Raw genomic sequence first — 27,933 nt, 5'->3', positions numbered from 1 at the left:
TAGAGAACGATATGCCCAAATCACTGAAAGCTGCACAAAATTCCTCAAACAACATGGAGCCAACTCTGGCAACATTAAATAAACTACAACAGACCTCTGCATGGATAAACCAGTAATATTTCTTTTAATTACAATACCTCATGAGCAATCTTTAAAGTATAATATAAAAACTAGTCAGTGTTTAAAGCATACAAAATACATAGACACAGGTAGGAAAAACAAGAAATGGAAAGTTAGAGAATATACAGGAAATAACAAGGGGAAAAAAAAAAAAGATTTTTCAGTTCTCCCCCCAGCCTAACCACTGTTTTTAGAGGCAGAGAGAAAGACAGGAAGAACTCCATGCAAGTGCTGTCTGGCTCTGCCTGAGAGACTGCTGCTTGTAACCACAAGAGACACTACTTACAACTTCAAAACATGACTGTAATTGGATGCTCTGCTCACTTAAAGTATTGACAGTATATAATGCAACCATACAGTGAGTTTGTGTTGCAGCACGCTCAAATGACCTGGCCTACCAAAAGACCTGGGTCACATTATCACCATTACCTTAAGTCAAAAAATTCCTAAATTCCCTCACTAGGTTTTTAAAACTCTGCTGTGGGAGAGCCTGTTTGTCCAGCCCCACAATTCTGAAAGCACCAAAACCAGCAACAAATTCAATGCTGAGCTAAAAAAGACAAGAGTAGCAAAGTATGTTTCCAAAACTTGGCATTTTAAAAATGCTTACTGAATTTGGAACAGATATATAGAAGCAAATATTTACTTCTATACATGACTGAGATGATCAAGACAGTAATTTAGATATTATATCTAAATATATAAACAGATATATTTTTATATATAAATATATATTTATAAATATATAAAAATAGATAATAATCAAGATAAATGCAATTTAAGTACTCTTACAGTCTTTTGGTTATAATACCAAAATCAGTTATTTCTGTACTAATAAAGTATTGTATGACTTCCAACAGAATAAGACATTCCCTTAAAGTTTAAGCTCTTGGATACAAATAATGACTAAGTGAAAACTCAATGTAAAGACTATTTCCGTATCTTAACAAAAAGTTTGGTGACCTGACTATACACTGAAAAGGTCAGTACTCAGAAGACAATTAAGTAATAAAAACAAATTGTATTTGCCTTTGAATTCATCAATTTCCAAGATAATTTCAAACTACACCTGAAGACCAACTCTGCTTTTTAAAGATTTAGGTGGCCACTACAGCATTAAGACTCCCATCTCTGTACATTGCAGGCTGATTTCAGACCTACACACATCTCTTTCCAAGACAATCTGGGTCAGATATTGGTCACAAGCCAGCATTCAGTAATGGAAAAATCTGGCCTCCAATACAGATCCAAAACCCCATATAACATTCTCCTACGCACTTTAAACCCCAAAGAACTTCTCTTTACCTCTTTTAAAGGGTAGTCCCAATGGTGGGAGCCTGGGAGCCTTGCCAAAGGGGACTGAACATGGACATCCTCTGACTTGGTGTTTGCTTTCTTCGTTGGTATACGAAACTGAAAATAGACTGTTACATGCACAATAAAACTAAATTATCCACTGATGCTATCAGCTGACATGTACAAAGTTTTCTTAACTGTCAGGAAAAATAATAAAGTTGCAAGGGAAACACTGACCTGTGACTTTTACATTAAACACTCTGATTGATGCTCAATCCTAAATCATGTCATACCACACGAGAAGCTAGTTTTAACACATGAACCGTCTGAAAAAAGCTCTTCCTATTAACTTTACAAGTTCAAGCATGTGCCCCAAAAGTGAGAACCAATCTACTAGCACATAGTTTTCTTAGTTCCCTCTGATTTGTTTACATTCTCTAAGCTGAGATGATTAAAGAGAAAAAAATAGCTGAATCTCACACCAGGTTTGCACTCAAAGAATTTCAGGATGAACAGCAGTTATATCTTAGAATAGTACTACTATTTTAGTATGATAATTTAGCATCAATACACTATAACGTACTCCAAATAATACCAGCTACTGTCATTGCCACATGTATAAAATTACAAAGCGGAACCAGTGTTTTGAAAGTAATGACCGACAGGTAAAGCAGTTAGTAACTTGTAGAAATTTCCCAAATTAGAAAAACCATGTAGGAATTAACATTAATTCATTCAAATTCAAAACAAAAAAAGGTCAAACTAAATTCCTACCATTACCAAGATGTTCATTAGGACAAGGAAAGAGGATGACATTTCCTATCAGTTAATTATACCAGTTGAATAATAATGAACTGAAAGAGCAGAAGTGCAAGCCTTGCCATTTCTCCAGGTATCCTGAGAAGCAGAACCTTACACTGCAAATGCAACTACATTACATGTATCAGAGAGGGAATGCGACATTTACATCTTCCAGACAACCCAGATATGTCTGCCAGGAAAAAGCTCTAGCTACTTCATATGATGGCCACCATCAAGTGTATTATGAATTTAATTTGCAAGCTGCCAGATGCCCTACCTTGTAACATGAAATTAGAAGCAAGGACTCCAGAGCAGCAATGCTAACTGCTTAATTATTAACACAGAAACTGCATTTATTAGCTCTGTAGATTGTCCTTCAAACAGACCATAACTGCAGCATACCATACCATGACACAATCCTTCAGTTCATTTTGAATTGTGAGTGCTCTTATTCCTTCTCTACACTTCTTTGAAACAAATATTTTTTTTTTTAGTATTTAGACCTGAATTTCTATACAGTACCTCAAACTGCTTTTGCTGGTCAAACACTGTAATAAAAAATACGCCTTTAATAACAGGTTTCTCAAATTATAAAGGATGTAAATGTTATGCACCAGCAACAACTTCCAATACAAGTAATGCACTTCATTCAATCAACATTTAAGGATTGAAAGTAGACATCTGCTTATTCAAGAAGGCCTCTCTCTGCAATTAGATTGTTTGATTTCTTATTTTTTTCTTTTTTCGAGAAATGGCCTACAAGCATGTTTTATCAGTCGGAACACATTCTTCTGACCTGCACCTTAATGGCCAAGTACAAATTTCTTAGTTCAGAACTCCCTCCACCTGCAGCCTGACTGGTTGTTTCTGTTACGAGTTTCCTAAGAACACATGCTTATCTAAACTTTAAATGTGCATTTAAAGCTACAGAGGTTCAGATAACATCTGTAATAACATAACAGATGACACTAAGAACAGATAAGGTCAGACTCAGAAAACAGAAAGAGGTAGACAGAAAGGGATAAAAAGCACAAGGTACTTCATCAGCAGAATTTCCACTTCGCTATAAAGTATCTTCCCTAATGTTTGTACTCGTTAAGATACTGATTTGCAGTGCCCACAACTGACTTACAGAACCACAAAGTCAAGAGGTAACAACAGAGACCTGTATCTATGGTAAGTGCAATGTATGCAGCTGCCTCAACTTTTCCCTAACAGAAAGCCACTAACTCAACACATAAATGCGCATGCACATGTAAGACTCCTCATCTAAACCAGCACCTGTAGGAGCAAGGGCCAAAGAAAGCACATAAACAAGGTGCTGGAAATAGCTTATTTCTAAAACATTAGACAGTCTGGACCTTACCTGATCAGACCAGCTGCTATCCCCATAACTTGTTTTTACCAGTGCTTCCATCGGCAGAAACTACTACTAATAGGGATAGTTCAGAAAAAATAAACACTAGCATAAGTAGTCTCTGAACACATCTCTGCAGAAAACTAAATATTATGCAGCTGCTCTACTTACTTCAGCATTACTCTTAATACTTCAGATGTTAGCTTAGGACTTAAAATACCCTTGGAAACACGCTGTTTATATGCGATCAAATGTAAAGCCTATCATGTATTCATACATGTTCAACAGTAGACATTACTATTGATTGCCACCAGAATAAACTGTTTCTCAGGAAAGACTGCTCCAATAAAGCAAAAGCTGGACCACTTGAGGATGAATTTGGTTGTGCAAATACCTCGGAACACTCTAGGATACTCACAGCCTCAAAGTAAATTGTTGCAAATTGCAGAAACACTTACACAACTTGAAGATGATATTCTTCCTTCCATGGTTTTCTCTACTGAAAAAGATAAAAAATAAGCTTAGCAATTTGTAGTTTATTTATTCAGAGAGAAGTAGGACCACAGCAGTAGGTGCCAAGCAAGAAGAAAATCATTTTTGAGCAGGCTAGCACAAATAAAACTCATTTATAGAATGGTTTGGGTTGGAAGGGGTCTTTAAAAGACCATCTATTTCTAAGCCCCCTGCCACAAGAGGGGCACCTTCCACCACACCAGGCTGCTCCCAGCCCCATCCAGCCTGGCCTTGAGCCCTGCCAGGGATGGGGCACCCACAGCTGCTCTGGGCAGCCTCTGCCAGCACCATGCTGCCCTCATCATAAAACATTTCCTCCTTACGCCCAACCTAAGCCTACCCTCTTTATGTTTGAAACCAGCACCCTTGTCCTGTTGCTACAGGCCTAGGTAAGCAGTCACTAGCAGCCCCAACACCAGAGACGCGTGCCTGGGGCAAGGCTCAGGGCCGTCAGCATGGTCAGGACTAGTAACAAAATTTTCACCAGAATTTAAGCTTCCTGAGGCATTTACTCTTAACTCCACCCCCCGGCAAGCACACAACCAACAACAAGCAATTCGGGCTTTGATTTTAAAGCGAAAAGGTATCACAGAAAGCATCTGTAACGCTGCTAACAAAAAGAATTCAACGATTCTTGTTAACAGATAAACTCCTCCATCCGCGAAAGGACACCACTTCAGAGCTTCCAGCATCCCCAGGGCTTGACTCTCTTTATGAATACCCTGTATGGCTGCAGCATAAGCCCCTCGGACCTTGCAGCTCGGCCGCAGTCGCTCAAGGAGACCAGGAGGCACTTGCACCCAGCTCAGCGGCTTCCGGGCCCGCAGGCCCAGCGCCCCGGGGGCGCGGCACCCCCACAGCAGGCACAGGGCAAGCCAGCGTGCCGCCGGCACCGGCCGCTGCCAAGGGCCAACGCTGGCAAAGGGCGGCCGCCGGGCCGCTCTGAGGGAAGCGGGGGCCGCAGGAGCCCACCGCTGCCCAGCCCGGGAGGCCCCACGCCCCCTCACGAAGGGGGAGCCTCGCCGCCTCCCCACCCCCGCCTACCGGCTCCGCTCGCCCGGCGCGGGCGGCCCAGCCGCGACCAGCGGACACACCAACGGCGCAGGGCGGCCCCACCGGCCGGCTTTGCTTCCTCGGGCCTCCCTCGCCGGCGGCCGGGCGGTGCGGACGACCCGCACGGTAGGCGTTCGCCGCCCCGCTGTTGTTTACCCAGGCCCCGCAGCCGCCTGCGCAGCTTCTGCCGGCGCTTCCGGGCCCCGCCCCGCCCCGCCCCGCAACTGCTGCAAGCGCCGCCGCGCGCGCCCGCCCTCTGCCGCCCCCTCCCGCCCCGCTGAGGCGCCGTCCCGCAGGCGCTGTCCCCCGCCCACCTGCCCCTCACGCCCGCTCCCTCACAGCCTCTCCGGCTTTTCACTTTCCTGCGTCCAGCCCGACGCGGAGCCCTGAGGGGGGAGAGTGCCCGTGACGCGGAGCGTTGCAGCGCCATAGGCGGGCCGCCGCACCCACCCCCCGCACCGGTAGACGTGTGAACGCAATAAAACATAAAGGCAGCAACAGGCTAGCATACGTGAGGGAGGCATGCTACGATTTGTGGGAGGCCTCGAGAAAACCTCGGGATTTGTAAAGGAGCAGCACTCAACCCAGCCGATGTGGAGTGGCATTGTGCCTCGCTAATCACTTCTCCCTCAGGCTTCAGCCCTTACCTCGGCCACAGCCTGGCCCCGGGTTCAGGTGTTAATTACAACCAGGAGGTGTTGATTTGTAACTTGGAACATCTGAAACCCTTTAGATGGCCCTAACTGTTAGCAGCTGATAGATTTTAAAGATAAGCCCCACAATAAAGTCTGTAACAGTAAGGAAACCTGAATTACAATGGCGTTTGTTGGGTGGTTGTTCTGTTGTTTGTTGTTTTTTTCATGCAGAGGAATTGTCTACAGTCTTTGAGCGAAAAAGATTTCTGACTATGACAGATTTTACGGAGAGCATATGGTAATGTTGGATGTAAATAGAATAGTGTTTTAAAATGGAAAATTTCATAAAGACTAATACTTATACTGTAATAGTTTAGCACATGCTAACTGCTGTAACAAATGATAGCTGAATTTACAGCTGAAACATTTCATGATCCAAACAGAAAAGTGGGAGGAAGGGAAAGAGGGATTTTTTTCCCCCAACAGTAATTTTTGCAGTCAAAATAGCAATCGTAAAAACTACCAGAATAGACAACTGAATGCTGCATTTATATAGACAACGAAGTAGAAGCAGCAGCTAACACTGAGTGAGAATGCAGATTTGCCAAAAAGGAGTTATATCTATGTAACTGCTGCTTTTTAAATCTGTAAATGGCATTGCTACAATAAAACCAGTCCTCTAGACTAGTAAGTATATGATTCTAAGGTGCTACTTAAGTGATAACCTACTATAAACTGCTTTAGAACTTTGCAGTTTGCACCTTGAAGGGAATTTTAGGAAGTCATACCTATGCCTGGCGTAGAACTGTTTTGTGGGTTTTTTATTCTGCCTCCTGAAATCTTCAGAAATGTTTCACAACGATCTGTAAAGTAGATATTTAAGTAAATGTTCAATATTACATACACAGGGTTTAATTTGGAATCACATAGCCTTGTTTTGTTTTGTTGCTAGTAGCTGAAGAGCAAAATAGCTCTTACTATAGAGCTAATAGCATTCTGTTCATACTATGTTGGGAAACTATAGTCTCCAACCTTTTAGGGGTGAGGAGAGAAAGGGACTGAGAGAAGCACTGGACAGCATGCCACTCTGTGGGGAAACTGCATTTATCTATTCCTAATTGCTATGGAATGCTTTCTCTGAGCTTCATCTTTTTCCACACACGTCTTTCCTTAAACTGTGTCCATTGTCCTCCCATTTCATTGCATGGGGATTACAGCGTGAATGTGGGTAGCTTCCTCCCTACTAAATATGATCTGTTTTGAGTGAATTGCCCATATTTCAGTAGTGTAGCAAACAGTGTCCTCCCATCTCCTCTGTGTCTGTCATGTCTTCCTGCAAAATGAAAAAAAATCATAGATGAACGTGTGCCCTTGCAACTTCTTTGTGCTGTTTCCATGCCAAGAAACTGGTAAGACAGTAAATGGCTTTATATATCATAGAATCTGGGGGTATTTTTACCTTTTATATGTGTACTTATTACATGAGATTAAAAAAAGAGAAGGTACCATTTTCTAACCTGCTCTGTATTGATCAGAAGACAAGAAAGATGACATCTCTGACCCAATGGAGATTGCTCAAAAGGAAAATGTATATGGTGTTGCTCTGTTCAAATTATTTGGACAGATTTATTTTTTTTTTTAATTTGGAAGGGTAAGCAACAATTTTCAATATGCTAAGCAGCTTATTCAAGGAAGCTTGCATTCCATGAAGGAGTTGGGCTCCAGCTCAAGTCACTTACATGAAAATTTTCAGATTGCTTTCTGTCCTAGTAATTAGCTTTTCAGACGGTACAGTGAGTTTTACCATAGTCAGAATGGGATTTACTGTGTTCTAAATGCCTCTGTTAGTTCAGCATGAAAAATTTAAAGGTATATAGTAGCTTGTACTAATGTTTTTTTGCCAAATTTAACTTTGTATAAACCATTTGTCAAAAAAATTGCTGCCAAAAAGATTAAGACGATTGATTAGTTTTAAAAATACTGTAATTGTGGGAATGTAATGCTTGTAAATCTTTGCTGTTAGGACAAAAATCCTGTAAAAGTAGGATCCTGACCACAGTAGAGGTTACCCCATGTTTACTATACTACAGCCAGTGACAGTCAGTAGTAGACCGAAGATTTATTAGGAAAACAGAAGATTATGATAAGTTTAATTTTCCATTTGCACGGAAACCACTTCCTGGTATAATTCTTACATGAGCTGATTATTCATACAAGTCAAAATAGTTGATTTGAAAAATTATCTTAGCTGAAACTAGAGACCTCAATCTAATCTGATGAAAGCCTGCTGCATAGACTTTCTTTTCTCCTGTTCCTGGATTGCAGTGGCTAGCTTATTCCGTCATCCATTCCACACTTTCCCTGTGGCCAGTGCTTGCAAGGATGAACGAGTAACTGGAGAGATTGGTATTAATGTACTGCTCTTGGAATTTACCAACCAAGATCTGTGAAAGGCTGTACAAGCAGCTGGTTTACTACAGACCACCACAAGATGGTCTGTATCAATAAGTATATTTATTTTATTTGTAACCACTTTTAAATCTGAATTCTGATAGAAAAGGTTTTCTTTATGTCATGTTCTGTGGAGGTCTATTACTACATTAACATGGTCTTATTAATTTGTAGTGGTTACAAATACAGCACGAACTAAGTTTGAGGAAACTAACAGAGGGCTCAGAGTATCAAGAGGAACTGAAGTACGACTTCAATGTAAAAGGGGAACTGAGGCATCTGGATACAAATTAGTCCTTTGTTTTCAATTATTGCAAGAGTGCGCATGAGCAGAATCATAAACGCTATCAAGTTTTGGGACATTTGATTACCCAATATGTTTATGAGCTTCTGGAAAGAGTCTGCATGCTGCAGAAAGTTTGCATTCCTACTGATGCTACAGAGGATGAACAAAGAAGTTTCTTCTTCATGAGCAAGAATGCACTAACAAGTTCCTCTAGCCTAATAGTCCTCCTTCAAGACCGTGGAGTTTTCCGTGCTGGACAGTGGGGGCAAAGGATAATTGTCAGTGAGGGCCTGGGGCATGGAACACAAATACCATTCATCAAAATGGCCCTTCAGAACCACAGGGAAGTGATATTACTGAATCCCAATGACAACTTTGCTGATTTGAAGACTGAAAAGGAAGAGAGGTTGAAGCACTGACTTCTACACAGTCCCTCTGGTGGATCCCCAAGAGGGGCAGCAGCAGCCCTGAGGAGCATACCATGTATGTATGGGATCATCTCATTTCAAAGAGCGCAGCCAAGAATGTGGCCTTCATTGCCCATGGCTATGGTGGCTTGGTGTTTGTTGATCTGCTGGTGCAGAGAAAACAGGAGGTAATGAATAAAGTGTGCTCTGTGGTGTTCATCGACTCCGTGCACCACATACAGCACCAGAGTAGGAGGGATCCACAAATAGAAGAGTGGATACGGAAACACTGCTGTGAATGGGTGTCAAACAGTAAGCCTCTAGACAAACCTGTAGGTTCTCTCATCAAAGTGAGTTGTCCTGTTGTGTCTGCTGGAACAAACAAGTATGGTTTAGCACCCTCCTGCTGCTTACATGCCATCTTTAAGTACCTGAAGAGCAAGCTGAAAGCCAAGACCACAACAGCCCTTAGGTTCACCTGTTGCAACCGGAAGCAGCACAAGTAAGGAGAGAGGCAATAATTAAAGGTATACTGATTATTTTTTTTCTTAATAGTGGCCTTTTCCTTTCATAACTGCCTCTGCACCATTCAGTCATCTAAGGACCTTCATCTCACTGTGGAGCAACTTAGGAGTTCTAAGTCTGAAGCTAGATTGCTTTTGAGAAACACAGGAATGCAAGTTAAATATTAGAAGTGCATTGTGGAAAGCTTTAAGCCACAACCCTTTGGCTCTCTGTGAAATTTAAAAGTTGTGCAAAATAAAGATGTTAAGGTATACCGGCTCTCGTCTGTTATCATTTTTTCAAAATAAACATTCTGCAGTTATGGCTCAATAACTAAAGTTATGGCTCAGACTAAACTATCAGGAAAGCACTAACTTAAGTGCATAGCTTTCATTAAAAGGACAAATCCAGAATACAAAGAGCATGTAAAGGATCTATTTCCGCCTCACTATATACCATAAAGTGTATAAAAACTTTCAAGAGCTGTAATATCCACCTTCCTCCTTGAAACATTTACTGTTGAGTTGAACAATACTTCAGGGAACTACATACCACTACCTTCCCTCCAGTCAGAGACAATATGCCCCATGATACAGCGAGCTAAAGTAATTTCTGTTTTGAAGCCAGCAGCCAGTGAGAGTACTGGCTATGAGCTGCTATAGAAATACAATACTCTAGCAACCTGCAACTACCAAACTGAAGCAAAAAAATGACATCACTGTTTTCTCTCAGTTGTTTAATTTTAGACAGAGGTGGGAAATAGAGACAGTTTTAACATGTCTGTACTCAAGTTTTGCAATATATACAAGCAGAAGGTCAAATCACCTTTAAAGCAAATGTAAACAAAACTATTTTTCTAAATTTTCACTTTATTCCTGTGGGAATTAAAACTGCTTAGTGGCTGCAAATGGGTTTTGAAGGATGACAAGACATTGTCCTGTACCTTTAGTTCCTGTCTCAGACAGAACAATTGTTGAACAGTAATACAGGGCACCAGAGAAAAGTGTGTCAACTTCTCTGTTGTGTTTATATCCATTTCAGACTTCAGCCATCTCTCATACTGTTCAAAAATGCTTCAGCCCTGTTATCCAGTAATGGGTGGAAGTATAAAATTCCATTGGAAAGGCACAGTCAGTTGAATGCTTTTGAGGGCAAGCATATCTTTTCAAATAAATGCAGGTTTACTATTATTACATCTGAATGAAAATGGTACCAGGTAGACACCGAATAGACTATACAGTGCCTTAGTTCTCCTGAAGTTGCACTGGAGGTCATTGAGGAGGCATACAACCTGCTGTTTTGTAGGTGCTGGTCAGCATGCAACTCAAAGAATAGTCACTTGCATGAATTCTATGCATGAACATGTAGCTTTATTTATGAGAGAAGTATGAGGTGACAGCATGTCTGTCTTCAGAAGGTGACCAATATGATCCCTCAACATAAATGCTCGAATTGTCCCATGGTGTCAGAATCGGCTAAAAATCCTTGAAGAAAAAACAGATCTAGAACATGGGCCGTTTCTGTAATTCTTTATCTCAAGTCAACCCATTAAATTCCTTGGTAGAGAAGGTCATATTTCGGAACGTTATTGGGATCAATAGGGCTTCTCACAATGAGCTTTCCACGCATTGCTCCACGGTAAATCACTTCAATCAGATCTATGAAGTCTTGCTTTGTTTTGAAGCTTCCTACAAATTTGGTATGATCTGGAGACCTAAACATAATCATAAGATAAAGGTAGAATTGTAATGTTGAAGTGTTCAAAGCAAAACCCCCTAAAGACAAGGAAAGATGCTTAGAGAAACATTAGGGGTTCTGATCTGGTCATTCTGAAGGAAGGAACTGCACTGCTAATGGCATAAGCAAGTCAGGAATACACTGTGATCTCCAAAGTCCAAAACCATGCAGTATCCCATCTAAGACCTTAACCACACTATTTTTTGCAGAGTCAGGCCTGTTTCACAGCTGACATCTCCTTATTGCATCAGAGCGTATTTCAAAATGCATCTTAATTTCACATTCTTCTGGCTTCCCACAGTTCTCAATGCAGACACTAGCAGCAACATACTAGTTTTCAAATGTTACATTCCCCAGACACAGTAACACAGAGCGAGCTGGTGATGCTTGAGGACAGAAAAAATAATGCCAGTTAGGATGACATACCCATAATCAACCTTCATGTGTTGTCCATTGAAGAAGAATACAGTAGAAGGAATATAACTAATGTCAAAATACTGGGTGTACACTGGAACTTTGTTCGCATCCACCAGGTAAATGACTGCCATTTTACTCAGGTCGTGAGCTGTCTTGGCAAGCTGAAAAGAGAAAGGTGGCTCACAAATCCATCGAGACACAAGAGGAAAAAGGGTAGCAAGCTTTATAAAGCCCATTTCTCTTATGTCTTATCAGTTTAAGCAGGACTAGAATATCGTTGTCTTATCTACTTCAAGAACTTTGCACACCCACTACAATAACATAAACATTTGCCAATTTTTCAAACTGTTTCATGAATATAGTATTATTTCTTTTTACATGTAATTGTCACCAATATTTTCATGAGACACCATATTAGCCAAAAGCAACACTGGACATTCTCTTGTACACAGCAGGTATACTGGTAGAGTTCATTACACAAAAAGGAGGAAAAGGCGATAAAAATGAAAAAATTTAATCTTACAATATCATCGAGCTGCAGACAAACAGCATCGTTATCTCTTCCAAACCGGAGAACCAAAACCTTCTCGGCCACACTTTTTATTGCCTGATCCACTTCCCGCTTGCAGGTCAGTTTGGGCAGCAGGAAGCTCATCCCGGCGGCGCGCCCTCCACTCAGCCCTGCCCGGGCTGGGGGCACACACCTGCGGCACAAACAAATACAGCAAATGTACAATTCGTCAAAAATAAGAGAAACTTCTCCGTGCTACTGGAAACCGGAGAGGGCCAGAGAGGAATCAGCGGTCGCCCCCGGGCCTGCCAGCCCCCGGGCTGCAGCGCCTGCCTGAGCCTAAGCCGGAGCCCCAGCCCCCCCGGCGCGGCACGGCACGGCCCAGCGTCCTCCGGGCCCGCAGCCCCCGCCGCGTGGGGTCACCGCACCGGCAGGGCGGCGCAGCGGGCCGGAACCTTGGCGTGCGGCCGCGGGACCGGGGGGCGGCCGGGGAGGAGAGCGCCGGGCCCGCCCCGCGCCTGCGCAGGCCGCCGCGCTGAGGTGAGCCGGGCACGCGCGGGGTCGGTGCTGCCGCCCGGGGGCTTCCGCCCGCCCCCTCCCCTCCGCTGCCCTCCCTCCCCTGTCGGCCGGCGGGCCGGAGCGCGGGCAGGTGCGGGCGCGGGGGCCTCTCCCGCCTAGCGTTCCCGCCGCAGGGCGGTCGCGGCGACGCCGGCCCCGGGTCTGGGGCGCCTTCCCGGCTGCCCGCCTGGGCCGCGGGGCCTCCTCCGGCGCGGGCCCCCCCTTCCGGCGCGGGCTGTGGGCTGTGGGCTGTGGGCGTGCGGGACAGCGCGGGCCGCGGGCCACCAGGCCTTGCTGGGCAAAGCCAGGCGTGGCCTCGCTGCAACAGCCGCGAAGGCCGTTCTGTGCCAGCCGGCTCTTACGGGGAGGTCGTGCTTAAAAAAAAAAAAGAAATCAATCAGAAAAATGTTTTCAGTCCCATAAATCCAGGCTCTTCAAAGAGGTCTACGGTAATTCTTGCAGCAGCGACACGGCAGCATGCGTGTTGGACGCACGGAAAAATAACCTGGCTTCTATCAAAGCTGCCAAGGAGTATTCAGACTACGTGAATCTGCCTTTCAACTATTGACTTAATTGGCGCCCACTTGGACTAACGTAAGTTAATTGAGGAGCTTGGTTTCTTCAAACTGGACGATGTACTTTTTTGGTTATTAGTTTTGCCAGTATGTTTATGACTTAAAATATAAAATTATGAACACCTCTATTGTAACACTTCACAGTTTTCTCTTCACACTATTAGGCGGTTGGGTTGGTTGCATTCATTTTATCTTAATTTTCAGTTATTCAATCAAAAAACCTCAATCATTTTATCTTAATAACAGTAGAAGATGAAAGGCCAGTCTCCAGTTTGACCAGTGACAGTATTTTAAAACGTATGCTAGTTTATATGTTTTCTAATAGTATGCTTCTCTTTCCATGGCTCTTCACCTGGACAGGTGTGTGTGTGTGTGTATATAATTTTTAAAATAACAGAATTAGATTTCACTTGTTCTTCTGTGTATCAGTTTTCAGGTGGTAAGTTATTGGGGAGATGATTAATTTTGCTTTCGAAATTTGGAGGTAATTCTTATGTTTTGGCTAAATCAGGTTTTCGCAAACAATGTTTGCCAACATCAGCTTTGCAGGTGATTTAGCAAGAAGAATAAAGATCTTTTCCTGTGCTAGTTGTTTGTTCTTCCATCTCTTCTTTCTAGAGGGTGTCTGGTAAATCAGGCATGGAAGCTTATTTGGGTGTGGAGATAAATAGCTTTTTTTCCTTTCTCCACTTCCTGATTAGCTGGTTATCTGTCCCTAAGATCAGGTCTCTGATCTGGCTCCTAGGGCAGCCATGTGAATGAATGCCTGCCCTGCTGAGGGAGCCAGGAACAAGGGGCTCCCAAAACCTGAGAGTGCCTTCAGTGGCAGTAGCGCTGGCTTAGTAAAACCGGAGTGTTGGTAGTTTCAGTATTTCCGGTGACCTGCAACATGGAAACACATAGAAGAGCAACAACTTTTAGTACTAAAGTTTGCAAATAGTTTTTCCAAAATGTAATGGTAAAAGCAAAAGTGTGATCTTCTGTGATAAAGAGTTTTTCCAGAAAATGTTACAAGATGAAGCATCTTGTCCATTTTCACAGGGTATGTCAATCAGGTAGGCACTCCTAGACATGTATAAAAACATCTTTGGTCTCCATGCAGCATTTCGCTTACTTTAGTTGTGAAGGTTCTTATTTTTTGTGTGATACAGATAATTTAAATAGATCTCAGACAATACTTAAAGGTTGTTCAACCACATTTTGAATTGCAGTAGGTATAGCTGTTTAAGCAGCGGAGCTAACCGTGTCTGTTCACATCAGTGCCACATACACTGTTTTTATTTAGAAAACAGTAGAAAAGTAATAGTGGAAGTAGGAATTATTTTTCTGCAAGAAGCAAGTTACTGTCTGTCAGTGTTAGGAAGGATGAAAATCTGTGTATGGTTTCTTTATGATTTCTGACAATTTTTTTCTTGTTTTATTGGTGTTTTGCAGGTAAGTGAACAAGCACACATCTAAGTATGCAGTCTGTTAATATGGTTCTGAAAAAAATTGTAAGAAGTTCTGTCCTTCTGTTTGCTGCACAACATGGGACGAAAAAGGATTTGTTTCCACTCAGTAGAACTCTGAGTTTATCGCTTTACCTGAAGCAGGACAATTCATGCAATCCCTCAGAAAAACTAGATTTAGATGCGTGGAAGAAGGTAATGAAGTCGGGGTTGCAACAGGAAGTCAGCGAGATGGTCTCGGACCATAAGGAACTTTCCAGCTTGGCTGCTGCACGTGAGATTTTGGAGATGTGGAGACTAGCTGGGAGATTAGTTCCAGAAAATATCAGTGAAGAACAGCTAAAAACCTTTATGGAATGTCCTTCCAAGTCAGCAAAAAAGAAGTATTTAAAGTTTTTGCATATGAAAGAGCTTTACAAGAAAAATGACAAAAGAAAGATGGATGAGAAAAGGGAAAGGAGGCTGGAAGCACAAGAGCAAGCTTCAGGAACTGCAGAGACCAAAAGGAATTCGTTCATGTGTTTCTGGGCCAGCTCTATGGACAGAATATACAATTGGAGGGTTGCTCAGTCTATGATCTTTGGCCAACCTCTAATATTTGACATGTCTTACGAAAAAGATATGTCCGTACGCGAAGTCACAAATGCAGTGAGACAGATAGTATTAAGTGAAAGCTGCAATCGAAGATCTGTGGATCCATTCCACATCCACTTCTGTAACTTCAAAGATAACAGCCTCTATCAGAAGGAATTTGTCAAGCATTACAGAGAGGCATGGGGCAAGTTGCTTATCACTGTGACAGACCAGTGCTACACAGAAGTCTTTCCAAAGGATAAGCTGATCTATCTGACTGCTGATTCTCCCAAAGTAATGAAAACATTTGATCATGATAAAATCTATATTGTCGGGTCAATGGTTGACAAGAGCATAAAACCAGGACTCTCTTTAGCACGGGCAAAGCGACTGGGGCTGGAGACTGCAGCACTTCCATTGGATAAGTACTTGCTTTGGAATACTGGTGCCAAAAATCTCACACTGGATCAAATGATGCATATTTTACTAACCTTGAAAGATACTGGAGACTGGAAGAAGGCTCTGGAATTTGTTCCCAAAAGGAAGTATTGTGGCTTTGTAAGCAAGCCTGTACATGAACTGAAAAAAACCTTAAACCTGATAAACACACTTAAACTTGGAAAGAGACAGGAAGAAGTACAAAAGGAATTTGCCAAGAACTACTCTAAGAAGCTAATGCCAAAGTAGAAAGTTAATGGAAAGTAGATGGAAAGAGTAGGGAAGAGAATGGTTTTTAATGGGCACGCTGTGCCCTCAAATGCTGCAGTTTCTCGTGACTTCTGTAACAGCATTCAGCTCTTTAAATATGCCTTTGTTGGTTAAGTTTGAAAGAACTGTTGCTAGGGAGGTTGTGGTTTTTTTTTTTTTTTAAATTACCTTAGTATTCCAGCTGTTTAAATTTATTCACTCGTTACTGAAATGTAAAGAAAAAAAAAGAGAAATGAGATAATCTGTTCTAAAAAATAACTCCGTCCAAAGTGTGTACCAGTCTGTTCCGTTGAACCATGCTGGCACAAGGGTGACTGTGAATGGAAAGGCTGTTCTGCAGAGGATGCCTCAGTGCTCTGGGTTTGCAGTGGGTGGCGGCCATCCGCAGCCATACCCTGGAAGGTTAGCTAAGGCCAGGTGAGACCTTTCCCTGTTGCTTCCTGAACCCTCTTTTGGTGCATAGATAAACTGACTCTTGATAGCTGAACTAATAACACATTGGTTGAGATCTAGCATGAGTTGCATAGTTTGTTCCTGGGTGTTCTGCCTGGCACGAATCAAGTCTCTATTTGGAAGGACTAAGCCAAATTTCTCGACCCTGCCAAAAGAACCCCCAGCCTTACGTACTTTTGTGTAAGGCGCTTATCCTTGAGTGGCTGTGTTTTCAGTCCATGTCATGTGGATTTCCCAAAGTGCTGGAACTTTTGAGATGATAAACGGTCCTGTTAGTAAATACCTACAGGAGCAGACTGCCTTTTAGCATTTCTCAGAGCTGAGAATGTATTGATTGTCTGCAGTGAGTCAGCGTTTGGGCAGCAGAGCCACAACGGGCATGTTGTCAGCAGTTTTCTGCCACTTGTAGGATGGGAAGGGCTTTCTTTAGGAGTGCTTAAATCTTTTGATTTAGTCTAGTTGGCCACCCTGATACACTCTGACATTGTATTTAAGTAGGTTTTGACCTGAAAATTCAAAAACAAGGCGTGGGGAGCATAATTTGTAAGAGTTGACTTCAACTATTCCAGGGGTTGGTGGCGATCTGCTCCCTTCTCGCCTCTTCCTACACGCCGTATGGGAGAGGGGTGGGGAGGCCGAGAATGCGCTGCCTCAGCGACCCCTTCCCCGCACTCGGGGAGCCCCGGCTAGAGAGGGGCCTCTGGCCTTGCGCACAGCTTCGCCCTGCGGCAGCGCTGCGGGCCACCTTGCGGGGCCGGCGCGGGCAGCCTCCTTTTTCCCTCGGCCGGGGAAACCCCTTGCGGGCTTCTGTTTGTGCTCTGGGGAGGAGGAACGCGACCGCGCGGCCCCATAGGCTGGAGAAGGCCTCTGACCGGGCCGGGCCCCGCCGCTAGCCCGGCGCCGCCGCGCGTGCCACCGTTGCACGTTGAAGCTGGGGGCGGCGCGGGGCGGCGGGTGACCGTCACTTGGGCCGGGAGGGCCTGGCCTGCTGCCCGCAACGCGCGGAACCCGCCCGCCAGATGTGCGCCGGGGCGGTGTCACTCGAGGCGCTCCCTGCGGCAAAGCTTCCGGTGCGTCATTTCCGCTGCGCCGCAGAAGAGAGGGGGCTGGCCCGGCCCCTCTGTCCTCCGCCCGCGCTTTCTCTGTGGTCGGGGTGGGCCGAGGGGCGGAAGAGGCGCGGCGGGGAGGCGCGCATGCGCGGGAGGCGGAGGAAAATGGCGGACGGCAGAGCCGAGGGGGAGAAGGCGAAGAGGCCGCAGCCCGGAGGAGGTGAACATGTAGCGCCTCTCGCCGCGTAGTTGCGGGGTGGGCAGGGGGCCCGGCCCGGCCCCTCGGGGTGGGGTGGGGTGGGAGGCCGCCCGCGGCCGGGCAGGGCGGGGCCCGGCCCTGCGGGGTGAGGGGCGGCCCGGGCCTGGGGGCTGGCTGGAGGGAGGCCGAGCCCCGTACCGCCGCCCTCACGGGCAGGGCTAGCCTCGGCCCTACGGGGTTCCTTAAAGCGGCTGGCGGCTCCTCCGTGCCCGCTACCACGTTTTCTCTCCCCGTCAGTATCCCCGCGGGGCGCCTGTGCCGCGCGGGCGGGCAGCCTGGCCGCTGCTGCCCTCAGCTCCCGGGTCCCCGCACCGGGCTTGGGACCGCGCACCGGGCTCGGGTGGATGTGCCCTGCGTGCCGTGTTAAGCATCCTGCGGGGTTGCTTGGCAGCAATCTGCACGTTTTCTGGTTGGATTTATAGTAATTTATATTATGACCGGACATTCCTGTCTGCTTCTCTACTACTTACTATTGATTGTCCTGAAATTTTTAATCATATGTTTCTTCTTTCTTCCCCTGACTTAAAATTCAGAAGACTGTGTCTTTGCGAAGATAAATCTTCCCTTTCCTGTTTTGATTTTTTTTTTTTTTTGCTTAAGTATATTTGTAGGCAGAGGGCATTTCTTCCATCAGTTGGAAAGATTAAATCAGACTTGTAAACCAGTTAGGATAGCCTCATCACTGAATGTCATTTCTGATAAGCACTAAAATACTACCAGTAATACTTGAGGTTTAGGTAGTTTCTTGACTCTTGGTTTTCTGTTGGGATTGGGTTGTTTGGGGTTTTTTTGGTTGGCTGGGTTTTGGGGTATTTTTTTATTAGTAATACAGTAGCTGGACAGCACCAGTATGTCAGTTATCTGTACTGCCTTGTGTGCTGTTTGGTGTGCTGAAACATGACCTTAATGAGTTACGGAACATTGGCCCTAAGGAAGGATAGTTACTCCCTGATGGTTTTTTGAAAACACTTCAGTCTTTAGCTTTTGCCAAGATCAATGGGATTTACCTTAAGGTTAACTTAGTTGTGACTGGTTTGTACCCACCTCCACCGCCAATGTTCACACTCCCAGGGGCAAGAGGTCCTGAAACACTCTGTAGCTAGCGCTGTCAGTCTTATCGCTTAAACCGCCTAGGCTATGGAAGTTCTCTACTTACATAGTTTTTGATACTCATGAAAGAAACTCACCTGTGAAGTAGGGCGGCTTTTTATTACTGTGATCCATGAAAAGAGCACTGGTCAGACTAGTTTTCGAAATAGTACTGGTGCTTTCTGTAGGTGAAATGTGACCCCCTTGGCATCTTTAGGAAATAATAAAAATACATATGCATTGGCATGGGAGAGACCTGTTTAATGGGTAATACATGTCTGCATTTCTGTTTCCTGCAGAAATAAAACAGTGCAACGGCTCCCTCCCTGCCTACCTCAATTGTCCTACACCCTTTGTAGCTCCTTCTGCAAGTTCAAGTGTTTCTTTCAGTAGTTAACAGTTCATCTTAAGTGGAGCCTAATAGAAGCAACATTGAGAATGCACTGGTGATAGGAGTTAATTTTGAGAGAGAAGCTATTTAATGTTTTGGTGAGAGAACAGATATGGGTGGTTTATGTTAGGCTTCATCTTGTGCTTAGCAATGTTCTAGAATTTGCAGTCGGAAGAAGTAAGCTGTAGTGTAATTAGCTTCAGGCTAGCATTCGCTCAGCAACCTGGGCTGGTCCTGTGTGCCCTGAAGTTTGGGCTGCAGTGGATTTTGTATGTTAGGAAAATGAAGACTTGTAGGTCCATGGTTCCAACGCTTCTAAGGCCAATGAATCATCTACCTGCCCTTGAATCACCTTACAGTCTCTAGTATACCTAGGCTGGACTGGTAGTTGAATATTCTGTTTAATGTGATTTCGTGGACTAGCTGTAAAGAGCTTATCATAGCCTTGCAGACTGCTGTTTGGGAAACTGTGCTAAGACAGCAACCAGTACCCAGGGTCACTCATCTAAATTTTGCTTGTGTCTCCTTCCTCCTTTGTCAATTTTATATCTGTGTTTTCTGGTCAAATTTCTAGTGGTACAGATCACTGCCATTTTTTTAATAGAGAGAAATTGATTATAAAGTATTAAAGTTTTTTCTTGCGATCTGCCGTGTTTCCGAAGGTGAATAATAAACCCATTTTTGTTCCAATCGCTTATTATCTTGATAGCTGGAAGAGTGGAGTAGAAGGGGTACATTCTGCTGCTTAGGATTTTGGAAATAGCAGAAAAATATATATAGATGGTGTCCCTAGTTTTTCTTTCTCCTGATGTTGTTTGCTTCTTTTTTTTTTCTCAGAGCTACAATCTTGTTGACCTCCAGTTCAAACTAGGTTCTCCCCCATTGCTCTATCTTTCTTTCTAGCTTTTTGCTGTTAGAGAGCAGTGCAAAGAGCTTACTTCCCTGATGGTCTGAATTTGCTGTGCATGGAGGGTCCTGTTCTCCACAGGACACAGTGAGGAACTGATGCTAGCTCCAGTTTTCCTTAGACTGATAGTACGAGCACTTCCCTGTCCATTTCCCAGTGTATGGGTGTTTGGTTGGTGGTTGGTTGGTTTTTTTTTTCCTTCCCTTCTGCTACTGCAGTGATTTGCTTATTGCAGCAGTGGAGAAATGTATTTTTGCTGAAGCATTTACTGTGTTTGGTAGGAGTTTTCCAAGGACACCTTTGTCTTTTGGTGTAGCTGAAGAAGCTAAGTGTATAGGAATGAAAATGTGATTTGAGTGGTTTTTTCTGTGTGGATTATTGTTTGGCTGCTGTGTTTTCCATGACTTTATACAAAACCAAAAAAGTTGAAATCTATATATATGTTTTTCTAGTGCTGATTTCTTCCTCAAGCAGAGCTTGGCAGATTTATTACAGATGAGATGCGGACAAGCAGTGACTTGAAACATGATTGAGACAGCCGGCCTCACTGTAGTCACTTCCATGATTTTAGAATTGTGCCAGACAAGCCTAGAGACTGGCATGGACATGTTTTTGTAGAAATTTAGGAGAATTAATTTTAATTTAGATTATCTATTCTAGATTTGGAATTGGGATTCCAATTATGAAAGCTTATCTATGGCAACTTAAACACTAAAAAGATATAGTCATCTACATTTAATTTACCACATGAACTTTGACTTCCATACTAAATAAAGAGATGGTGCTTCAAGATTGTTATCCTGGCTCATACACAAGAAGTTCTTTACAAGTAGTGGAGTGCTTGCAGTTTCTTCTCCTCTTTGTGTTTTGCTGTCCACTAAATGTACGTTGGTGGAAACTGCTGTCACTAAAAACACTTTACCTATTGCGCCCAAAGTATAATGCTTTTTGAGGTTGCTGCTCCCATCAATCTGCTCAGTAAAAGTAGCTCATCTTGGTAAGTTGTTTCGACTTCACCAGGACCTGAAGAAGAGGCAGAAAAACCTGTGAAAACTAAGACTGTTTCTTCCAGTAATGGAGGAGAAAGTTCGAGTCGCAGCGCAGAGAAACGGGCAGCTAATGAAGAAGCTGAAGACTTCACCACAAAGCCTGCTCCTGCCAAAATGTCCAAGTTTGGATTTTCCATAGGCAGTCAGACAGCAAAGAAGACATCTGCAATATCCATCAAACTAGGAGCAAATGTAAGTTGTCTGAGGGCTTTTGGTTTTAGGGAAAATGAGGCGAAAGGGGGAGGTACTTTGGGGAGGCTTCCTTGCAGAAGGAAAGCCTTGAATTACACGAGGGTAACTTGGGTAAAGTTTAAGAAAGCATCTTGGGGGCAGCTAGTTGTGCATGTCGTGCATGCGTGCTTCAGGTTGGTTAATACCAGGTCAGTTGTCTCAGGAAGCTAAGACTTGATTGAAATAAACTGTAGATCTTTAAACAGACAGAATAATTTTGTAATGAGATTTGATAAGTGGAATAATTTCCTGAGGGAAATGAGCAGACTTGTTTTAAACTGTTCAGGCTACTTTGAAACGAGTGCCGGGAGCTTCATTGCATAGGATGCTTGAAGCTGCAAAAAAGCAGGTACTGTCCTAGACGGCTTAAGATGTCGTCCTCCACTGCAAAGAGCTTATTTTAGCATGGGGAACTACAGTTTATTTTTCCTGACTTTGCCTGTTCTTTGCAAGGTCGGTATGATTCATCTATACTACGGTGCAGGAGATGAGGCTTCATTACTTAAGTTTCTGAGAATTCTGATCCCCTTTATTGTCTGGTACAAGGTATCCTTGTGCTTGTTCAGATGTGAATCTGATGCTTCTCTTTACTACCAGAGTAGTTCTCTACTGGCTTGGGCAAGGACAAGCCAGATGATGCCTCTCTATTTAATACAGTTCATTTACACTTCCCACATACAACTGTGATGGAGACATAAATCCTTGTCTGGATTAAATTCAAACTGTAGTCATGAAAGGCTTGCACCTGCAATGCTGGCATTTTACAGATCTGCAAAAGATGAAAAAGAGTGCTCTGTTATTTTGGGATGGGAGGGAGCTGTGGGCTGGCAGCGTTCTAGGGTATCAATGCAATCAGGTCAGCTCAGACTTTGGAAAAATTGTCCAAGCTGCCTGCTCTGAGCCACCAGCAAGCTCTGATTTCTCATGTAGAAAGATAGTTCCCATGGCAGGAAATGTGGCTCGGGATTTCTGGCTCACTGAGTTTAGTGGGTGATGGACAGTGCACCAGGCAGGGCACTGCTGAAGCTTACCCTGTTTCTTTTTAGTAATTTTTACACCCTTAGTATGTTACCTGTTCCTGTGGAGCTGATGCTTTAAAAAATGGTGCAATATTGATATGTTATACGCTATTGGCGAGGAACAGCTGCAGACAGTCACATAAGGACTCTGCTGTAGCATCAGCTTCAAAACTATAAGTGTATATGGACTAATCACCAATACAGTGAAAATGGAGGAAGCACTGTGTGTGCTTGGTTTAGGGAACTGGCAGTACTGTAGGAGCACGCTGTTACTGATGACTTGATGCTTTCTCCGTGGTCTCAAAGTTACTTTTGGTATCTCTGCTGTATTACATGTAATAGTTGTGAGCTGGATTTTAAGTAGAGGAAGGTAGTTACTTGAAGTCAAAATAATACTTTTTAAAGGAGCCTTATATTAATTGGACTATGTGATGCACACTGATGCTAATTTAAAAGTACTGAATTGTTGTATGCCAGGAAGCTGTTACATTGGCAAAAGACAATAAAATAAACATGTTCATCTTTTTGGCACTGATGGATAAGAATACTCCAAAAGAATAATGGAAGACAGGGACATGGTAAAATTTTGAGTACCACAACTTATTCAGGTTCTGATTTAATTGTGCATGTCATGCACCAGTGGCTGCGTACCCTTGCAGTGTGCTGGAGAGTGAAGGCTCGCTGGTGGGGAGCTGCAATATGAGAGGGCTCGACTTGCTTTTCAAAGTGTCTCTTGTACAAATGAGCAGCCATTTTCCTTTTTTCATTAGAGAGAGACCTTTATCTGGAATCAAACAAAACCACTTTTCTCCTTCATTGCCCGTTTCAGTGAAGATGTTTGACTTCATTTCACCAAAATATTTAAAATACCAGGGGTAGCTTTTTCAAGTTAGTAGACTTACTTTACGTGTACGTTTGGTCTTTTTCAGAAGCCTAAAGAGCCTGTTCCAACCCTTGCTCCAAAAACCCTTTCCGTAGCAGCAGCTTTCAATGAAGATGAAGATGTGAGTAGTAAGCCAGTGATCGATGCAACTTAAAGTACCGTTGGTGTAGGTTTGGGTTAGGCAACGAGAGTGGGTCATTTAAGGTTCTTTACATAAGTGTCAGGGATTTTCAACCTAGACACATCTCTTGTGTTCCTGTTCGAGGATGTACAACTTTGTGTGGGTTCCAGAAATCATTAAAGAGCTGATAATTTTTCCCTGAACATGAGATGCACAACGTAATTGGAATTAATGGTTGCTTTCTCCAAGCTTGATAAAGGGGAGGCAAAGAAAAGTTGTGCTGCTTTTAGTTTGCCCAATAATCTATTGTTGTGTTACTGCCCCCTCTTACACAGAGGTGTACGGTCTTTCTGTAACCTTGAGGAACCTCTGTTGTGTCTGAGGTCGCTTTGCTTTCCTGTAGGGCTGTAGTCCGTACTTTATCTTGTCAGGCATGTGAAAAGTTCAGAAGGTAGCGCCCAGCTGCACTCTTAACCTCCTTTCTCTCTGTAGAGTGAACCAGAAGAAATGCCTCCGGAAGCCAAAATGCGCATGAAGAATATTGGAAGGTAGGTCAGCTTTTAACTTGTTTAGAGAAGGGCAAGTGTGTGAGAATCTCTCCTCAGCACGGGTCAGATCTTGCAGATGGTTTAGAAATACAGGAAAATAGAATAGCTTCAAAAAGGTTTTCTCCAGAAACAAGAAAACTTAAATACAGTTAGTTTCAAATGTTTCAGCTGTATGTAAGTTAAAAATAGTACATTTACGTTTGCCCTTTGAATCTTACTTGCCTCCTTTCTGAGGAAGAAATTAATTCTGTATTAAATTGGAAAAGTAATAGGTGAGAATTCTCTTTCTAGTTCTCCATTTTTTAAATTGTGCTGAAGTAAGGTAGCCTGGTCAGATTTTTAAACTCGTGTGCAGGGGGAAGGTCTCTTTCACAGACACAAAGAATCTCTTGCTTACTTTTAAAACAAATAGATATTGTTCTTATACTTGCCACAAATTTGAGACAATATAGGGCCAGTCCTAAAATAAATAGGGATGTTTTCAGAGGAGGCTTCACTTAAGTGAGGCATGAATCTTGAGCCTATCTCTTTTAAAGGTGTTTACCATGATGGAGTGCATTTGAAGTCAGTCCCCTGCAGGCTCACTACTGTTCAGTGGGGTATTTTTCTCCAGCAGCAAATTTGGATCCTCAGTTCTGTAGTCCTTGCAGCACATTCTTCCCAGCTGGCACCAGTCGCTGCTGCTCCCACCTGCTCTGCCGCCCCATCTCATTGCTCTGTCTTGGTGCCCCACGCTGGGGTCAGCTCCGTGGCCAGATGGCAGTCGCTGAGTGAGGGCTATGGGTGTCGCAGAAGGAAATGTGCGGTAGTTTCTGGTGGCAGGTTGGACTGGAAATCGGTGTTTTCGGTGTCGTGTTGCCCACGCTACTGTATTTGAACTGACTTTCTCGACTGAGCTTGTTTTACTTTTCACAGGGATACACCAACCTCAGCAGGACCAAATTCCTTCAATAAAGGAAAGCATGGTTTTTCCGACAACCAGAAGCTATGGGAACGAAATATAAAATCTCATCTTGGAAATGTCCATGACCAAGAAAATAACTAAACGATGTGGATTGAGAGTTGGGTGTTCGGGGGGAGGGGAGGGTGTAACATTAAAGGAACAGTTTCCTTTTTTTAAGAATGGTATAAGACTATCTTTGGAGCCACTTTTTTTAAGATTTTGAGTGGTACACTAATAAATTAGTTTGAAATTAGAGGTAATTTATGTTTTGTATACAGATTTCAAGGCATTTGCTAATTTTGTAGTTCCATGTGATTAGTTTCAAAAGGTTACAGATAATAAAGAAATTGGAGTGGTACCTTTTTAAGATACTTTATTTTATTTTGGTCAGGGATTGATTAAGGTGGATGAAAAAAGGTTACTGTCTCTTTAATCAGGTTAACATTGAATGCTCTTGCATTCTCACTTCTGGCTCCCTCTTCATAACAGGAGAAACAGTTGACTCCTAGGAATACTGCTAAAGAGAGCGAGCATTGTCTTGTGCTAGAAGCGTTACTGGACTATTAATTTGAATATAAACTTATGCAGGAAATAATAAGAACCTGGATATTATTTTTTTCTTTATCCCTGCAGTCACCTTTTGTTAAGTCTCTGCAAACTAGGAATCATGTTGCTCTGAGTGGCTCTGTTAACTTAGCTCTAATTTTGTTTAAAACTTCATGTAGGATGTGAAACCTTCTGTGGCCTGTTTCATCCTAAGGAAATGGGCCTTGTCTGTATATTAGATACAGTCTGTAAAGAATATTCACTATAACGGTAAATCAGTACTTTCAGTGTGCTCCTCTTAAATCATTAGCCTTGAGTAGTGCTTGTTAGCATTTCCTTGTGGTACACAAAAGCCACCACCAAAAAGACAAGCTAATGTACATTAAGCTTCACATTTGGTTGAAATATTTTTCTTTACTATGCCTAGAAGGAATAAAAGCCACACCAAAAATTGGTAACTCACTGCTTAAGTATGAGAAATCTAAGATGCACTTTCCCTGTCTTGCCATGTAAAACAAAATGCCTTTATGCCTGTGACCTCGGTGGACACTATCGGGTTAAAGAATGCTGTGTTTGCAACCCTGATGCTTCTGACACATGTCAACTTCAGGAATAAAACTCAACCGTTTCCTACCTGTCTGCCTTTTGCAGTAATTTTCAACAATGACTTTAGTCTGGGCAGTTTGGTTTCCTGCCTCTCGTACTGCAGAACAGTGCTGTGGGATTTCAAACCTGGTAGTGACTGTTCCTAAATTTCAGTCTAATTTAGATTATATATTTTTAGAACATGTTACTAGCAGGACTGGTTAAACAGAAAGTTACCACGACCACCTGAGCATGGACATACTCACACAACCCTCCTGAACAAACAAGCATAAGTTTCTTTTTAAACTCAAATACCTGATAGTGTCGACCACTGAATTAATTTCAGCCTCGAACTGGTTGTAGAATTCAGTATATTAATTGCTTTCATCCTGCCTCTAAAAACCTTTCTTCATACTAATGTTGACCCTGTGAGTGCAGAAAGGAAGGTGCATCTTGAAGTTTTTTTTTTTTATTATTATTTTAGGAAAGCTCTGACCACTTAGACTTTTGCGTTTGTAAGTTCTAAAAACTATTTTTTTGTATTTTTGTATTGTATGTGTAATCTTTTTTCTTTTGAAGTCTGATGCAGTTGAATACCTGTAACTATTTTCTTTAAAAGCCTTGTTATAAACGTAACATAAAAATGTATACATTATTTTTTTTCCATAGCAGAAATCTTTGGTTTATTTAAAAACAAACAAAACACACTTTCAAAACTGACTTTCAGGGCTTTGAGAACTGGTTTGGGCATTACTGGAACTAGGCAAGACAAAATGAAGCGTTTACTTTTCACTTATTTTCATCACATGTGGTTATGTTTGTTGAAATAAATCCCTTTAAGATAGTGGTAATTCACAGCGAATAACTATTTTATCTTGCTCCTTAATAGTTACTTGATCCTGTCTCAGTCACTTGTATTAGTGAAAAAGCAAAATGGCACTTTGAGAAGGAGGATGGCTTTGAGATCTGTTCTCTTTTAAATAATCTAACACCACTGTCTTCCACATCTTTGGCTGAAGTAGACATTCATATCAACAGTTTCCTGGTAGTTTAAAATCCTTTAGGAAATTGCTTGGCAGAGCAGCAGATGCGCTGGGAACTCACCTTCTGTGCCCGTGAGGGAGCAGAAGTGTTTATCCGACTTGCTCTCATGGCCAATAAATAATCCTAGGCCTCCTGAGAGTCTGCAGCGGTTCCTAGATCTCAGCTGAAGGTGAGCAGAGATGCTGCCCCCTCAGTGCTGCTTGGAGAGAATCCATCCGGATGGCCTCGGCTCTGCGGGCGTCTGCCAGTGTTTGGTGCTTCAGAAAGGAGCTGATCTCAAAAGTACCATCAGGGTGAATGTCAGGTGGAACTTCGCTTGGAGCTCTGGGTTCTCATTACGATAGTCATGGTCTTGGTCTTCGCACAAGGATGGGGTGTGTGGGTGCGTTACAGGTTTTGTTCTAAGGGTAAGCAAGAATCCTACTATTGACGGTAACCTACGCAGTTTAGCTGTCTGGATTGCCTCCAGGAGGTGTGCCGAGACCTGCTGCTTGGTGCAGCAAGGTACGAGTACCTGCCAGTGGCTGAAACCCTGCCTGTAACGCCTGCACGCCGATCTCGGCAGGCTTGTGCCTCCGCAGCAGTAAAGCTTTGCTTCGCGCCTGAGCAACTTGCAACACACCGAAGGCACCAGGTGAAAGCGTAAGTAGTTGCCCGGTGCTCCTTGTGCTGCCCTGCAGCTGCTGAGCCTGCCGGGTTGTGAATGGATCCAAGCTCATTGCTGCGGACTGTCTTCAGATGCCAGTAACAAACCCACCGACACCCACCCCGGGAACAGCGCCGTCACCTCCTCGTGGCAGCACCTGGCTGCGGCCCCTTACCCGCCTCATCTTCCCCAAGCAGCGCGGGGCTGCGCTGTGCGGGGC

General features: G+C 43.4%; 5 protein-coding genes across 19 annotated transcripts in view; 3 read left to right on the top strand and 2 right to left on the bottom strand.

The window, feature by feature from the left end:
• Positions 1 to 5,404, bottom strand: part of SENP7 (SUMO specific peptidase 7) — a 44,913-nt gene extending 39,509 nt beyond the window's left edge. For 4 of the 11 annotated variants that reach the window (XM_080374638.1, XM_080374639.1, XM_080374635.1 and 1 more), the window contains exons 1-3: positions 5,132 to 5,318; positions 4,033 to 4,073; positions 1,426 to 1,533 (exon numbers count right to left, since the gene is read on the bottom strand). In XM_080374638.1, the coding sequence (XP_080230764.1) occupies positions 1,426 to 1,533; positions 4,033 to 4,062 (138 nt within the window). In that variant the 5' untranslated portion in view covers positions 4,063 to 4,073; positions 5,132 to 5,318. Of the gene's footprint in view, positions 1 to 1,425; positions 3,950 to 3,992; positions 4,074 to 5,131 lie in introns of those variants that run through there. The other 7 variants (XM_080374640.1, XM_080374633.1, XM_080374637.1 and 4 more) reach the window with 7 other exon arrangements.
• Positions 4,801 to 10,790, top strand: LOC308059799 (putative protein ARB2BP; the record flags this gene model as incomplete). Its single annotated transcript, XM_080377678.1, is given in 5 exon segments — positions 4,801 to 5,266; positions 5,513 to 5,601; positions 8,401 to 8,517; positions 8,521 to 8,917; positions 8,920 to 10,790. Coding segments are annotated over 5 exon segments (1,575 nt in total). The 3' UTR covers positions 9,426 to 10,790.
• Positions 10,768 to 12,588, bottom strand: TXNL4B (thioredoxin like 4B). Of its 2 annotated transcripts, none has more exons than XM_080376042.1 (4): positions 12,517 to 12,588; positions 12,101 to 12,281; positions 11,587 to 11,738; positions 10,768 to 11,137 (listed from the first exon to the last, which is right to left on the bottom strand). In XM_080376042.1, exons 2-4 carry the CDS (start codon positions 12,230 to 12,232, stop codon positions 10,972 to 10,974), a joined length of 450 nt encoding a protein of 149 aa, XP_080232168.1. In that variant the 5' UTR covers positions 12,233 to 12,281; positions 12,517 to 12,588; the 3' UTR covers positions 10,768 to 10,971. The 2 variants fall into 2 exon arrangements, with proteins under 2 accessions (XP_080232168.1, XP_080232167.1); XM_080376041.1 differs by having other exon boundaries at positions 12,422 to 12,556.
• TRMT10C (tRNA methyltransferase 10C, mitochondrial RNase P subunit) lies at positions 12,506 to 16,223 on the top strand. Of its 3 annotated transcripts, none has more exons than XM_080376037.1 (3): positions 12,506 to 12,628; positions 13,062 to 13,240; positions 14,656 to 16,223. In XM_080376037.1, the coding sequence occupies exon 3, from the start codon at positions 14,682 to 14,684 to the stop codon at positions 15,927 to 15,929; it is 1,248 nt and encodes a 415-aa protein (XP_080232163.1). In that variant the 5' UTR covers positions 12,506 to 12,628; positions 13,062 to 13,240; positions 14,656 to 14,681; the 3' UTR covers positions 15,930 to 16,223. The 3 variants fall into 3 exon arrangements, with proteins under 3 accessions (XP_080232163.1, XP_080232161.1, XP_080232162.1); XM_080376035.1 differs by having other exon boundaries at positions 12,606 to 12,737; XM_080376036.1 differs by lacking the exon at positions 12,506 to 12,628 and adding an exon at positions 12,637 to 12,954.
• Positions 16,224 to 17,560: 1,337 nt separating this feature from the next.
• PCNP (PEST proteolytic signal containing nuclear protein) lies at positions 17,561 to 25,250 on the top strand. Of its 2 annotated transcripts, none has more exons than XM_080376038.1 (5): positions 17,561 to 17,672; positions 21,119 to 21,339; positions 23,327 to 23,401; positions 23,894 to 23,949; positions 24,865 to 25,250. In XM_080376038.1, exons 1-5 carry the CDS (start codon positions 17,597 to 17,599, stop codon positions 24,992 to 24,994), a joined length of 558 nt encoding a protein of 185 aa, XP_080232164.1. In that variant the 5' UTR covers positions 17,561 to 17,596; the 3' UTR covers positions 24,995 to 25,250. The 2 variants fall into 2 exon arrangements, with proteins under 2 accessions (XP_080232164.1, XP_080232165.1); XM_080376039.1 differs by lacking the exon at positions 17,561 to 17,672 and adding an exon at positions 17,802 to 21,095 and having other exon boundaries at positions 21,171 to 21,339.
• The last annotated feature ends 2,683 nt before the right edge of the window (positions 25,251 to 27,933 follow it).

Source organism: Falco punctatus (assembly GCF_963210335.1).
Source record: "Falco punctatus genome assembly, chromosome: 2".
NCBI lineage: Eukaryota > Metazoa > Chordata > Aves > Falconiformes > Falconidae > Falco > Falco punctatus.
Note: the sequence above shows the minus strand (reverse complement) of the source record. Positions and strands in the feature narration are given on the sequence as shown.